Here is a 16,472-nt window from a genome sequence, read left to right as displayed (position 1 = left end):
TGCTCACTGATGCTCAGTTTGGGTTCGGCCAGGGTCACTCAGCTCCTGACCTCAATACAGCCTTAGTCCAAACATGGACAAAAAAGCTGAACTCAAAATATGAGATAAGAGTGACTGCCATTGACATCAAGAGCATTTGATTGAACGTTGCATCAAGGAGTCCAAGCAAAATTGGAGTCAACTGGAACCAGGGAGTCGTATTTAGCATAAAGGAAGATGGTTGTGGTGGTTGGAGATCAATCATCTCAGTTCCAGGACATCACTACAGTTGTTCCTCGGGGTAGTGTCTAAGGGCCAACTATCTTCAGTTGCTTCATCAATTACCTTCCTTTTATCATTAGATCAGCAGTGGGGATCTTCACTGATGATTGCACAATATTCAGCACCATTCACTACTCCTTAGAAATTGAAACAGCTTGTGCCCATATGTAATAAGACCTGACCATTCGTGGTTGGGCTGATAGGTGACAAGTAAAGTTTGTGCTACTCAAATTCCAGGCAATGACCATCTTCAACAAGAGAGAGAGACTCCTTTTTTTTCCTCTTGACATTCAATGGCATTGCCATCCCTGAGTCCCAACTATCAACATCTTGGGGGTGACCATTTACTGGAAGCTAAACTGGACTTCCCATATAAATACTATGACTGCAAAAATAAGTCTGAGGTTGGGAATTCTGCTGAGAGTAACTCACCTCCTGACCCCCCAAAGCCTACCCACCATCTACAAGGCACAAGTCAGACGTGTGATGGAATACTCTCCACTTGTCTGGATGAGTGCATCTCCAATGACACTCAAGAAGTCCAACACCATCCAGGACAAAGCAGCTTGGCTGATTGACAACTTATCCACCACATTTAACATTCACTCCTTCCACTACTCATGCACATAGCAGCAGCATATACCATAGACAAGAAGCAATGCAGCAACTCACCAAGGCTCCTTTGACAGTTTCTTCCAAACCCATGAACTCTACAACCTAGAAAGACAAGGGTTGGAAGTTACTGGCCATTCACATCTGCGGGATCTTCTGGTCCCACCAACAGTGCATCCCCGCTGCGGATTTCATGATGGTGAGGGGTGTATTCAACAGGAAACCCCATTATAATGATAGGACCAGAAGACCCTACCACCGGCCATTGATGAGCTACTTGGGCCACCACAAAACACATGGAGCGTCGCGTGGAAAATCCCTCCCAAGTAGAGCAGATGCATTGGAACACCACCACCCGCAAGTTCCTGTCTAAGTCACATATCATCTCAATTGGAACTATATTGCCATTCTTTCACTGTCACTCGATCAAAACGCTGGAACTCCCTGCCTAACAGCACAGTGGGTGTACCTACACCACATGGACTGTGGTGGTTCAAAACCACCTTCTCGAGGGAAACTAGGGATGGGCAATAAAAGTGCTGGCCTAGCCAGTGATGCCCACACCCAGTGTAAGAATTTAAAAAGACTTCCGAACAGCTGCCTCTGTAAGTATATAAAAAGGAAAAGAGCTGTTAAGTAAGTGTCAATTCCTTATAGAATGAGACTGGAGAATTCATAATGAGAATCGGATGAATGGCAGAGAACTTGAACAAGTATTTTGCACCTGTCTTCACAGTGGAAGGCTCAAAAAGCATCCCAGAAATAGTAGAAAATCTAAAGATAATGAAGGGAAGTAATTTAGAACAGTCAAGTTCATGAGAGGAAAAGTACCGTGTAAACTAATGGTATTAAAGCCTGATTCTAGAATCAGGTCCAGGGGACATGTCAGCCTTTAATACCATTAGAAGTGGCTGTAGAGATAATAGATACAGTGGTGGTAATCTTCCAAAATTCCTAGATTCTGGAGAAGGTCAAAGTGGATTGGAAAACCACAAATGTAACACCTGTATTCAAGAAAGGATGGAGACAAAAAGTAAGAAACTATAGACCAGTTAGTATAACATCTGTCATTGGGAAAATGTTATTATAATCCATATTAAGAAAGGAATCGGAGGATATTTAGAAAAAACATAATACAATCTGGTGGAGTCCACATAGTTTTGTAAAAGGCAAATTGTGTTTGACAAATGTATTAACCTTGTTTCAGGATGTAACCCAGGCAGAGCGAATAATGGGGAACCAGTAGATGTGGTGCATTTGGATTTCTAAAAGGCAGAACTCTAAGGTGCCACATAAAAGGTTACTACACAAGATAAGAGCTCATAGTATTGGGAGCAATATATTTGTATGGGTAGAAGATTGGCTACTAACAGCAAACAGAGATTTGTAATAATTGGCTCATTTTCAATTTGGCAAACAGTGATTACTGGAGTGCTGCAGGAGTGATTGCTGGAGCCTCAACTATTTACAATTCATATAAATGACTTGGATGAGGAAACTGAATGTATTGCAGCCAACTTTGTTAATGGAAGAAAAATACCTAGGAACATAACTTGCGAGGAGGATTCAAAGAATCTATAAAATGATATAGATAGGTTAAATAAGTCAGCAAAAATTTGGAAGCTGATGTGGGAAAATGTGAGGTTGATTTTGGCAGGAAGAATAAAAAAACATAATATTATTTAAATGAAGGGAGATTGCAGAATTCTACCTTGTTCAAGAAGTTAGCATGCAGGTACAGCAAGTAGTTAGGAGGACAAATGGAGAAATGATCTTTATTCCAAGGGGATCAAGCATAAAACAAAGGAAACCTTGCTTTAACTGTACAGTGTATTAGTGAGACCACACCAGAGTATTGTGTGCAGCTATGGTCTCCTTGTTTAAGGTCACAATCATGTCAGCCATGATGTTATTGAGTGGCAGAGCAGGATCGAGAAGCTGAACAACTTTGCCTACTTCTTATGTTCTTCCCCCTGCTTCCACTAGGCATCTAGCCAAACTTTCTTTAATGCTCCCTCCTGCCTAGTCCAAACTTGCATCTTTTGATATTTTCTCTGACATCTCCCAAAATGCCATCCCTGAACATATTTTGACCATAAAATCATCTTTTCCCTTAGTCATATTCCCCCTGAACTTTTGATCACCAACTTCCCCTCCTGTTTCTCCATTAACAGATATTGTAGTGCCATAAAGTCTGTACATCCCAAATTGGCCTCACCTGCCATTTTTGGGCTTATGGAGCATGTATAGCCAATAATAATAGTGTCAGTGAAGATCTGGCCTAAAGTGCTTGGATTTCACAGAAAACTGTAAAGAACAAAGTTCTGTGCAACAGTTATTTGTAAAGATTGGATATATATAAAATCCATGAATCAATTTCTACCATTTTGTTTTTTTGTGTCGACATTGAATATCATTTAATCTTATTACATTACGCTTAATATATATGTTTTAGTTAAATATTCTAATTCAGATTAGTCCATCAGTGCTATCTAGGCAATCGCCAACATTAGTGCCATCTTCAAGTTCACTGGAAAAGATTGGTTCAGAGTTGTCCCTATAAAGTATTCCTGCTTCTGATTAGAATGTAAGTTATATCAGAATGAATGATTCCGTTATACTTAACTTCATTCCTCATATTAATGTATTTTTATGTTATCCCTCATATTAACGTATTTTAATTTTATTTTCATTTATATTCATTCAAGGGGTGTGGGTGTTGCTGGCTCGAACAGCATTTATTGCCCATCCCTAACTGCCCCTGAGAAGGTGATGGTGAGCTGCCTTTTTGAACTGTTGCATAAACAAATCTTCACAAGCACCAGCTTTGTATAGATTACAGTGTTATATTCAAGCATGTTTATAAACAACTTTCTTGATTTCAATCTTGTCTATTGTGAATGTAACCTCATTACATACTCAGGGAGGCGAGAGATGCAATTGCTGGGCCTCTAACAGAAATCTTTGTCTCTTCACTGGACACAGGTGAGGTCCCAGAGGATTGGAGGATAGCAAATGTGGTCCCGTTATTTAAGAAGGGTAGCAAGGATAACCCGGGTAATTATAGGCCGGTGAGCTTGATGTCCGTGGTAAGGAAGTTGTTGGAGAAGATTCTTAGAGATAGAATATATGCGCATTTAGAACTGAATAATCTCATTAGCGATAGACAGCATGGTTTTGTACGAGGGAGGTCATGCCTCACAAATTTGGTTGAGTTTTTTGAGGAGGTGACAAAAACGATTGACGAAGGAAGGGCTGTGGATGTCGTCTATATGGATTTTAGTAAAGCGCTTGACAAGGTCCCTCATGGCAGGCTGGTGCAAAAAGTCAAATCTCACGGGATAAAAGGTGAGCTAGCTAGATGGGTGGAGAACTAGCTTAGCCATAGAAGACAGAGGGTAGCAGTGGAGGGGTCTTTTTCCGGTTGGAGGTCTGTGACTAGTGGTGTTCTGCAGGGCTCTGTACTGGGACCTCTGCTGTTTGTGATATATATAAATGATTTGGAGGAAGATGTAGCTGGTGTGATCACGAAGATTGCTGGAGTTGCGGATAGGGATGAACATTGCCAGAGAATACAGCAGGATATAGATAGGCTGGAACATTGGGCGGAGAAATGGCAGATGGAATTTAATCCAGATAAATGCGAAGTGATGCATTTCGGTAGATCTAATGTAAGGGGGAGCTATACAATAAATGGCAGAACCATCAGGAGTATAGACACACAGAGGGACCTGGGTGTACAAGTCCACAGATCCTTAAAGGTGGTAGCACAGGTGGAGAGGGTGGTGAAGAAGGCATATGGCATGCTTGCCTTTATTGGACAGGGCATAGAATATAAAAGTTGGCATATGATGTTGCAGCTGTATAGAACGATGGTTGGGCCACATTTGGAATACTGCTGGTCGCCACACTACCAGAAGGACATGGAAGCTTTGGAGAGAGTACAGAGAAGGTTTACGAGGATGTTGCCTGGTATGGAGGGTCTTAGCTATGAGGAGAGATTGGGTAAACTGAGGTTGTTCTCCCTGGAAAGACGGAGGATGAGGGGCGACCTAATAGAGGTGTATAAGATTATGAAGGGCATAGATAGAGTGAACAGTGGGAAGCTTTTTCCCGGGTCGGAGGTGACGAACACAAGGGGTCATGGGTTCAAGGTGAGGGGGGCAAGGTTCAACACAGATCTCAGGGGGACGTATTTTACACAGAGGGTGGTGGGGGCCTGGAATGCACTGCCAAGCAAGGTGACTGAGGCGGACACGCTGGTATCGTTTAAGATTTATCTGGATAACCACATGAACAGACTGGGAATAGAGGGATACAAAAGAATGGTCTAGTGGGCACATGAACAGCGCAGGCTTGGAGGGCCAAAGGGCCTGTTCCTGCGCTGTATTGTTATTTGTTCTTTGTTCCTTGTATCCCCAAGCTGTTCTCGTGGGCAGGCAATTTGCATCTAGGCTTCTGCTAATGCCGCTCCTGAATCAATTGCCAGGGATTGTATGAATCTCATTCAGTACGATCCATCTTTGTAATTATCCCTCCCTTCCTGTGGGAAGCAACAAGCCTCTCCTTAATGTGTCACAGCAGAAATGAAGAGCTCATTCTCATGACCTATGAAGGAGTAACCTGTTACACCAAATGAACCTACGCTGTAATTTTCACTCGAATCCCACATTAACAAAAAAAAGGTCAATAATACAGAACACTCTCTTTTGATAATTACAACAAAAGCTTCGGGACAAGTGGGCCTCACTGCAAAATACTCTTGTGCTTATCACATCATTCACTTAATTCTGCTTAACTTATCATGCTATTTTTCAATCGGTTATCATAAAGGAACAATCCCTATTTACCAATTGTGGGATTTTTCCAGCCCTTCCCGCCAGTGGGATGTTTCAGTCCCACTGAAGTCAACCCCCCCACTGAGGGTTCCCTGGCGGTGGAATGGGTGAGCCATGCAAACCGCCTTAGAATTTGATGGGACAGGAAGATCCTGCCAGCAGTCAATGGCGAGCTACCCGCGCCATGGGAAAACCTGCCGAGTTGGGGGTGGTGGGGGGGAGGGGGAGGGTGCCTAGAAAATTTCAGCCCAAGTTCCGCTTCCTTGATTATTTTCTTAATAAAATCAATTGACACCTAATAATTTCTATTATTTCATATAACATCCTTCTAATTGAATGTGATTGGTGCTGTACTTACGGCAATGGTAAAAATCCAAAGTTAATCTAAAGAGAACAGACAAACAAGCTTAACCCTCAGCCAAGAAAACTGACATTTTGTCCCTGACAAAAGTCAGGGACCTGGAGATTGAACCACACCCAAAATGAGCAGGATAATGCTGCAAAGACTGGTGATAGGCCAGAAGATTGTAAAGTTTTAGAAACCAGCAAAGGATGACAAAAAAAAGTGGGAGAAATTGGAGTATGAGAGAAAATTAGCATAAAATAAGACAAACAGTGAAGCTAAAACAAGTATATAAAAAGAAAACAACAGCTAAATTAAGTGTCGATCCCTTGAGATTGTTGTGAGGCAGCAGTGCTAACCATTGTGCCACCATGCCGCCCTCTGAAAGGTTGGAAAGTAAGTTGTTGGAAGGATCCAAAGAGTCTGTAAAGTGTTAGAGATGTTTATGTGAGAGGGCAAACATTTGAAGCTAGATTATAATGTGAAAAATCTGAGGTTGTCCACGTTGGGAGGAAGAATAGAAAAGTAGATTATTTAAATGGAGAGAGACTGCAGAATGTTACAGTGCAGAGGGACCTGGGTATCCTTGTACATGAATCATAAAAGGTTGGCATTCAGGTACAGTATGTAATTAGGAAGGCAAATAGAATTGCTTTCATTGTAAGAGAGAGGAAGTATAGAAGTGGGGAAGTCTTGCTGCAACTGCATCTAGAGTACTGTGTACAATTTTGGTCGCCTTACCTAAGGAAGGATATATTTGCACTCGAAATAATGCAGGCAACGTGCACTGGGTTGATTCCCAGAATGAAGGAGTTGTTATGAGGAAATTCACTGTAGTTTAAAAGAATGAGAGATGATCTGATTGAATAACATATGATTCTGAGGGAATTTCACAGGATAGATGCTAAGAGGATGCTACCCCTTGTGGAAGTATTTGAAACTAGGGGGCACAGTTTAAAAATAAGGGGTCTCCAATTTAAGACAGAGATGAGGAGGATCTTCTTCTCTAAGAGAGTTGTTAATCTTTGGACTTTGCTACTCCAGAGCGCAGTGGAGGCTGGACCATTGAATGTGCTCAAGGTTGAGTTGGACAGATTTTGTTGCCACAAGGGAGTCAAGGGTTATGGAAGAGGCAGGCAGAAAAGAGAATTTAAAGCCACAATCAGGTCAGCCATGATTTTATTGAATGATGGAGCAGGCTTGAGGGGCCAAATAGCCTACTCCTGCTCTTATTTCTTGTGCTTTTATTATGATGTTATAACTCTTCAAATTGAAAAGTAAGTTAAGCTAGTTTCTTGTAAACTATTCTTTCCTCGTAAATATTGGAACAAACTTAGTGCACAACTTACTCTGAGTATGAAGTTTTCCTTAATTGCACTAACAGCTTTTAGAGGATACACTAACCTTCATTGAGAAAGTGTACCATTTTCCTCTCAATCTTCCCTTCTTGTGCATTACCCTTGCTCTTGTGAACAGTTGGCTGCATGGGCATTCTGCTGGCATACCACTAAAGGTGCCAGCTACACTTGTGCCACCATGAGTGTCAAAAATGACAAGGTGGAGATATTAAATAAGATTTTTCCACACCCTGCACTGCACTTGGCAGTGTTCCAACCTCCTGCTCTGTTAAGTACTATTTCAGCTTTGCTTTTCATGACCGTGCTTGTTCCTAGGGACAGCAAGTCGCAATGATATTAGCCGAGATTTGCTAACTCAGCACAAATGAGAGATTGAACCTGAGACTACCTGATCTGAAGGTTTCAACTATTCACCGAGCCATTGCTCAGATACAACTGACTCCCATCGATGAATGACAGTCTGGGAGATCCAAAACATTCTTATGAATTCAAAGTTGGACTTCGCTTGTAGGCGCAGAAATATTTAATCCGTCTTTGAACACATGAAGAAAACATTAATGTGATATGGAGACTGCAAAAGCCTCCGTGTTGTTTGCATGAAGCAGTAAGTGGTTTAGAGCCTGAAAAACAAGTTTCCAGATAAGACCGGGAAATAATTGTTATTCCAAAGCCATTTGTGTACGTTGCCAAATGTGAGATTGTAAAAGACTGGATAATTGTACGTGCATTTGAAAGCAAAACTATAAACAATCAAATAAATTCCAAATTATTTAACCAGTCAAATGCACCTTGGGTGTGAGGAATGGGCTCTGAAGGTAACAGAATTTACAAGATAATAATTGATCCAAAGACATACACTTTGGAGCAAAAGTTCTTATTGAGCTCGGACTCAAAAATCATGGGGGCAATTAGCGCAGCGTGCTGGGAGACTCAAGCAGAGGCTGTTTAGTGGGCTTCCCGCTGGGCGTCACGTCTCTGCAAGAATCTGGTCGCTGGATATCCGCCGCCATCAGCTCCACGCCAGAAATTGGTACGGAGCCGTATAAATTATTCAAATTCAAATTTATATATCATTCGCCGGCCTGGGACTGAAGTCTCTGGGCCCGCTACAGTCTTCCTCCCAACCCTGCCAGGAGTATTTCACTCCAGCGGGATTTACAATAGCTCCCCACTTGTGGAGAGCTGGTGGCCCAATCCCGCTGGAGTGAAGGGGGACATGGAGGCCCCCCAGGATATTGGGGTAAATGGGGTGCACCCTGAGCATTGCCAGCCTGGCAGTGCCAGCCTGGCCCACTGGCACTGCCTAAGGGACAAAGTGGCAATGCTCAGGGAACACTTTGGCACAGCCCACCGGGCATCAGGCAGTGCCAAGGGGTGGGGCCAGAGGGGGTGGCACCAGAGGGGGTGGGGTCAAATACGGTTGGGGCTGCGGGTGAGATCGATGGGGGTGGGATATCCTGCTGCCACTCTGCACTCAGCAGTGACAGAGGGAGAGAGGCCAATAATCGGGCTGGCCATCGGGGAGGTTGGGGGTTGGGGTCAGACAGCCTGGGGGGTTCGGGGCTGCCGTGGGGGAAATCGGGACTCTCAGAGTGGAGGGGAATCGAGGCGGGCTAGGGGGGCAGTCGGGGCTGGCCCAGAGACATCTGGGAGGCCAGCAATTGGGCCGTGGGGGGAGTCAGAGGGCGAGCGATGCAGGGTTGCTGTGCTGACCAGTGATTAAGCTGGCCAGTGATCAGGAGGCTGGCGATGCAGGGCTACTGTGCATGTGCCAATCTCAGTGCTGACTGATTGGCACTTGCGCAGTGGCCCGCCCAGCACTATGCTGCCAGCTTCTCCAGTGGGAATAGGCCCCGCTCCCGAATTTTTAACGGGATTCACGTGAGGGCACTCTGCAGTGCAGAGTGTGGGAGAATTATTTTGAAACTCCTGCTGAAAAAGCCAGTGGGATTTACTCCAGTTTTTACGTGAATTCGACATTTGGAATTTCTTTGAGAAAATTCCACCCCAAAGTTTTGATCTTCTATTTTAATGTCTTCTCTTTGGTTTGGTCTCAGATTTTGTATGTTAGCACTCCTGTAAATGGCTTTGGAATGTTTTACAATGTTAAAAGTGTTTTATCAATACTTGTTGTTTTTAGTATCAATTGGCATAGTACAATGTGTGATATCTGACTGAGTTTTAAAGATCATTAAACTGTCTTATTCTAAAATGGGATCAGAGCAGAGGATTCTCCAGGGCCAATAACCCCTGGTGGGAATCATGATGGCCCATTGAATCGAGCAGATTCTGGCCATTGTGAGTCTCCCTGCCCGCTGCGCCGGCCTCAATCTGGTTGCCGACCAGAGTGGGAAGGAACCTGATGAATAATCATAATTGGTCTTTTAAATGTCATTACTGAGCTGGAAGCCCGATTCAAAGCTCTCCCGCGATACACCCACTCCACTCAGCAGGAAGTCCACCAGGCAGGATTTTGTGCAGGTCCTGATGAGCATGGACCTGGCACCTTGGACTCCAAAGGGAGGCAACGAGGTAGTTTTTTGCCCCTTTGCCCCTCTGCTGCTGCCAAGCTGCTGAGGGAGGGTCCCCCAAGGGACATGGGGGTTGAGTGGCTCGAGCTGAGGAAAGGGCTGGACCTCAGGATTCTCCCCTGGGATGTGTTCTCATGGGTGGATTGCCCCTTCTTGACCTGGGAAAAGTGGAGATCACTCTTGGCATGGTGATCTCAGGCCACTTTCTGTTCCAAATCTTCATTCTTGTCTGTGTACTGTGAAACTTTTGAAGTGGCCTGGTCACTTTAATGTCCATACCCCCTGGACAATTGCGCCCGGGGTATTTGATTAGAGTGAATTTTATACTTATGGTTCCTGGAGAGACTGGGGGTGATCATCCAAGAATAAGGGCTGCAGGATCATTCCCCTATCTCTGACCCAGCATTCCTTGGAGCATGGCATTTCTAGTGGGCATGATGTGGAGATGCCACATTTCTAGTGGGGGCATGGCATCATGGGAATTTACCCTCGTCGGAATAATATTGCAAACCAGATCCAACGCTCACACCTAATAAGGAACTGGAATTCAGACTTTAGATTCAAGAACAAACAATTTCTCAAGCTTCTGAATGCAAAATCTTTTATTGGAAACTTCTTCTTCATGCTGCTTGTAGCTTATAGACAGTTGAGGTGGCAGCACCATCTGGCAGAACAGTGTGCTCAAATTCATGGCAATGTCATGCTTAAAAAAAATCTAAATTGGAATATATCAATGATAGTAAAGAAACAACTTCTTCAAAATAGTAAACATCCCAAAATATCCTATGGTCGACAATGCAGTGCTTCCTCAGCACTGCACGGGTATGTGCTCAGCTCCTGGAATGGCGGAAGAGAATGAACTTGAACCCACGAACTTCTAATTCAGAAACAGGAATGCTACAAATGCAACAAGGCAGAGAAACACTAGCCAGTTCTAGGAAGTCTTATGAAGAGCATCATTTTGTTTACAGCAGACTTGCTTGGGAAAAAGATTGTCTCTTGATGCATCGCTCACACATTACAAAGTACATTTTTAAAGGACATTTCTATAATGACAGTTCTATCTAAAAACATGCTATTAATTCCCTGTGCTTCACAAGGTATTTTTAAAAATAGAGGCTAATTTAGGAACCTGTGTGAAGTAAGCACAAGCAGTTATGAATGTTTCAAATTTTCTTCTTTAGATTTGCAAAATGTTTTTGGGTAAGCAGCCAGCATGTGTGTATGTATTTAGCATGTAACTTAAATTAAAGTGTTTGTTTTTTTGCTGCTAAGAAACAAAGGAACTCTGGCAAACTTGTGGTCTTATGTGAACATTAAGTTTAATGTTTGAGTATTTGGGATTTAACTTCGCAAAAAACAAAAACAGATGTATGTGCTATAGGGGATAACCAGTATTAGATTACCAGATTAACTGCCATGGGTTGAATCTGTACTATTTCGCTGTACTGCCCAAGCTATCGAGAAAAGTTATTTCCAAACTAACTATATTTGACAGTAATCTACCATGAGAATGTATGGCATGCCCTGCTGCTGTACTAGGATTCTCTGTGAGTGTATTTATATCAACACAAGAACAATAATTGTGTATGGGTTCCTGCCAGACATTAAGTGTTGATATAGCTTTCACCTGCTGGATCCTTATATGCCTGACTGTACAAGCTTAAAATTTTGTAGTGATGTGAATGCCTTGTTTCTTAAAAATTTGAAAATTATGAATGAATTTTAAAAATACCTCGCGATCCAAGGGAGCAACTTTAAAATCCAGATCGACTCTGCCATAGGGCACTTATACACTCCATCAAATGACAAAACCAGGTGGTGTGAGACTAGTTCCTGTCTGGGGCCAGATCGGGATCCAACATTGAGTTATACTGTCACTTTTTATTGCTGTGAAGCAGTTTACATTCGTATAAATGGATACTTAAATAAACAAATTGTAGCAAGTTTAACGTTACCTAAATTCAAAAGTGATCTGGGTTATTTAGGCACTTTCAAAAGTTCAAACTGCACTTCGGACCTCATGGTGCTTGCATGCACATCATGGCAGGAACAATGTAGTATTCCTGTGATATATGATATTCAACAGGCAAGATGCAGAATCCCTATGATATATGATATTAAACAGGAAAATGTAGAATCCCTATGATATCTGATATCAAGCGGGAAAAGTGTACAATCCCTATTCTGAGATGTGTTATTTTAATGTGTCCCAGTTGCTGTTTGTCACTCAGGCTATTTTTTTAAATCACTTTGACAGGCTGTCGTATTCAATAGTGAACTATCCTGGACAATGTCGTCGATGCAAGGGAATCGGATGTTTCACTTTTTGTTCTTCCTTGCCATTTCACAGGTAGGGCCTTTGTTCCTGCAGATAACCCCATTTTCAAATATATTAAAACCTATTTTGCCTTTCTCGTTTGATCTTCATTAATTCTACTGTGCTGTGCAACATTTGAATATGGACAGTAATTTTTATGTCAGAGATAAGGCAGATTTGCATGAGTTATAATGATGGGACACATTGTTTATATTGATGGCATACACTGTTTATGTGCCAGTTTTATTCTGATAACATGCAAAGAATCCCAGAACCCCAGCTTAAGCTGCCTGCAAATATCAGCACTTTTGTTATAATAAACGCTGCATAATATAATAGCTACATATGTACCTCATCAGGAAAGGCCAGCCAGTAATTCAGTTTTAATGGCCATGTTTACGTCAGTGCATATCTGAAGTTGTAGGCTGGCACAATGGCACAGTGGTTATCACTGCTGCCTCACAGCGTCAGGAACCCGAGTTCGATTCCTGGCTTGGGTCACTGTCTGTGTGGAGTTTGCACATTCTCCCCGTGTCTGCGTGGGTTTCCTCCAGGTGCTCCGGTTTCCACCCACAGTCCGAAGGATGTGCTGGTTAGGGCGCATTAGCCATGCTAAATTCTCCCTCAGTGCACCCGAACAGGTGCCGGAGTGTGGTGACTGGGGGATTTTCACAGTAACTTCATTGCAGTGTTAATGTAAGCCTACTTGTGACACTAATAAATAAACTTAAACTTAAAGGTATGACACGTAGAATTTCCTCAGTTTTGCACAGTGATCTCTAAATGCCAGCAATACTGATGGCGGGGAGGAATTTGGCACGGTTGGGGAGGTGAAGGAGGTGGTGATGAGGGGTGACAGTCTGGGATCTGAAAGGACAAACCAATAAGCTCATTTCTTGGCACTTACAGAAAAATGCTTCTCCAAACAATGTGAATGATCGAGCATAATTTAAATGTTGCTGACAAAGAGATGCATGACAGCTTGATGGCCGTACAGTTTACCTCCACATTTATGTCTAGAACAATATATTTGTCTTGCAGCAGTTTGCATTGGCCATGACCGAGAACAGTACGGGAAATTCACCGGTGGAACTGTCCCATGTCCTTGGCTTCACCAGGCAAAAAATAATGACTGCGCAGTATGAGTGTTACCAGAAGATTATGAAGGCTCCTGTGCTCAAAGAAAATGGTAAAGTAACAGTGACTGTTTTGCACACAATGTTAATGTGTGAGCAATGGCTTTTCTATTCTGTCTCAGCACCAGCAGCACATTCTATCGAATTCATTGCTCAAATTGACACTGCTCGATTTTACACTGGTGCTAAAGCAATCCATTTTTTGGTGATAACATAAAGGGAGGCGACTGCAATTTAAGCTGATCAGTTGGCGTTGCGTTCAACATTTACAGGATGAGGCATGGTTGAGGAGGAAATATTAATATAGCAGGTCATTCCTGCTGTACAATTAGCATCAATATGGAGTGCTTTCTGTTACGTTATGTAACTCCTCAGTGGTGCTGCCCAAGTCAGATCTAGGGAACAGGTGGGAGGCCAGTTTAGGGAGGTAGTCTCACATAGTTTAGGCTTTGCAGCAGCGGCTTGTACAGTTATCATTGGCGGAAAGAAAACCTTTTAACCTTCATTTTTATTTTTAGTAAGGAGTCATTAAAACTTCCAACTGGCATGAGGATGCCATTGAATGGAGTGCTGCCCAAGCTTCCACAGACCTCTGATTGCCCTGATCAGAGACTGACAGAGAAGCCGACAGCACAGCACAGCCATTGGTTTCAAACTGGAAACTCTTATTAGAGCAATGCTTACCCATGCGTCTCTCAGTTCTGGTTACTGTCGTGTTCAAAGGCCGCAGAAAGTGTGCTTGTGTGGAAGGGTGCTGCGCAGTGGTGGATCCAAGTGTGCAGGGTGATTCCCACCTCTATGAGATTGTTAGCCTAAATGTGAAATCTGTTTTGACTGAAGTCATGCTGGAGTTGTCAGGATGACTGGCACTCTGACACGGTTATTGCAATTCCAAAGACTAGCTGGGAACTTCCTGGGAGATGTTTCCCTTTCACTGAGGTTGATTCAACCAAAGTGTGTCAGAGATTACGTTTACCCACAGAAAGGAGATTGCCACTGTGCCTCTGGTGAAGTTAGAGTGATCAGTAACTTCTATCTGCTACTCATTTCTTCACCAGCTGCTCTCAAGCACCTAACCACTACCATCTAAAATGATAAAGATTGTATGGGCACAGGGGCATACCATCACCTGCAAAAGCACCTTGCCCCCCAGCCCTACACTCACACACCATCCTGCCTTGGACAGAGATTGCTGTTCCTTCATTGACATGGAACCACCCTGCCTCACAGCAGTGTGGGCATGTCTTTCATAGAATCCCTACAGTACAGAAGGAGGCCACTCAGCCCATCAAATCCACATCGAACACAGTCCCACCCAGGCCCTATTCCCGTAACCCCACACATTTACCTTTACCCCGCTAATCCCCCTGACACTAGGGTCAATTTATTCTGGCCGATCAACCTAACCTGCACATCTTTAGACTGTGGGAGGAAACCGGAGTACCTGGAGGAAACCCACGCAGACATGGGGAGAATGTGCAAACTCTGCACAGACAGTTTCCCAAGCCAGGGATCGAACCTGGGTCCCTGGCGCTGTGAGGTAGCAGTGCTAATCACTATGCCACTGTGCCGCCCCAACCACTGTGCCACCGTGCCACAGTGGCTGCAGGAGTTCACGAAGACATTCACCACGAATGTTTTAATGATGAGTGATAAGCATGAATACTGAGTTCCAAATCCCAGCAATGATTCCTTTTTTTTAAACAAAGCTCATTTTTAAACATTAAAATTACTCCAAAATATTAATTTAACTTTTCAGCTGTAACAAAATAAGAACTACAATCTCTAAAGTTACATCTTCTGCTGAGTCAGATTACATCATCATATTTGAGAATCACAAAATAAACAAGAAGATGGGTGGTGGAATTCTCCCACCCTGGATCCTGGGAATATTGGAGCGTCTTGTTAGATACAGTTATCAAGGGAATCGGAGCTAAGTGGAACCACTCAATAAGATCTGATTGAATAATGGAGTGGGCTAAGCTGCTTCTCTCTCTTCCTATGTTCCCACGATAGGGAAAAAAACCTGCAAATGTCAGAAATCAGAAACAAAACAGAATTTGCTGGAAATACAGAATAGATCAGTTCACATATGTAAAGATATGCTATTACGTTTTGGGTACGAACCCTTCATCAGAACTCAGAAAAATGTTTTGTTTTAAAGGACAAATGCCATTTATTCTTTATAATATTAAATAATATTTAAATATTTCTTATTTTTTTGTTTAGGCAATTTACATTTTAATCCATTGTCTTTTCTTAGTGTTTTATTGGCATTAATGATCTTGGTTATAATTAAGGAATCCACAGGGAATACATATACTATGAATGGCATTTTCTTTGTGTTTTCTGCTGTTGTGCTTGGCTGTATGTTGGTCTGAAATTTTGCTGGGTCTCTCGTCAACATATTTAGCCAAAGGACGTTTGGTCAACAGCAGAAAACCGGACCCTGTCCATAACCCCTTCGAAACCTGAAACAGATTTGGAAAATCAGTTTATGTACAAAAATAAAATCATCTCAGCATTGCTGCAATTGGCAGGACAATGTTGATAAAGTATGCTATTTAGAGTTGCTGGTGGCAGATGATTCCCTTGATAACCGTATCTAACAAGACGCTCCAATATTCCCAGGATCCAGGGTGGGAGAATTCCACCACCCATTTTCTTGTTTATTTTGTGATTCTCAAATATGATGATGCAATCTGACTCAGCAGAAGATGTAACTTTAGAGATTGTAGTTCTTATTTTGTTACAGCTGAAAAGTTATATTAATATTTTGGAGTAATTTTAATGTTTAAAAATGAGCTTTGTTTAAAAAAAATGAATCATTGCTGGGATTTGGAACTCAGTATTCATGTCTATGCATTGTCTTTGGATTAACATAATGTGGTGTGATGAAGTAATGGAAAGTTAGATAATTCTCAAATTTGTGAAAGAAATGTTCAAATTATGGGATTATACAGTAGGGTATAATTCGGCCCATCGTACTTATGCCGGGTATTTCACAGAGCTATCCAAATCATCCCACTTCCCTTCCTTTTCCATTATGCCTACATTATTTTTCCTTTTCAAA

General features: G+C 42.6%; 1 protein-coding gene across 4 annotated transcripts in view; it reads left to right on the top strand.

The window, feature by feature from the left end:
* The window catches only part of calcrlb (calcitonin receptor-like b), an 88,008-nt gene that overhangs the window by 44,072 nt on the left and 27,464 nt on the right, over positions 1 to 16,472 (top strand). For 3 of the 4 annotated variants that reach the window (XM_078228538.1, XM_078228539.1, XM_078228537.1), the window contains exons 2-3: positions 12,204 to 12,296; positions 13,305 to 13,452. In XM_078228538.1, coding sequence (XP_078084664.1) covers positions 12,237 to 12,296; positions 13,305 to 13,452 — 208 coding nt within the window. In that variant the 5' untranslated portion in view covers positions 12,204 to 12,236. The remainder of the gene's footprint in view (positions 1 to 12,203; positions 12,297 to 13,304; positions 13,453 to 16,472) is intronic. The other variant, XM_078228540.1, reaches the window with a different exon arrangement.

The sequence above is a fragment of the Mustelus asterias genome, chromosome 14 (assembly GCF_964213995.1).
Source record: "Mustelus asterias chromosome 14, sMusAst1.hap1.1, whole genome shotgun sequence".
Classification (NCBI taxonomy): Eukaryota; Metazoa; Chordata; class Chondrichthyes; order Carcharhiniformes; family Triakidae; genus Mustelus; species Mustelus asterias.
The sequence above is the reverse complement of the archived record's forward strand: the minus strand, read 5'-3'. Positions and strand labels throughout refer to the sequence as shown.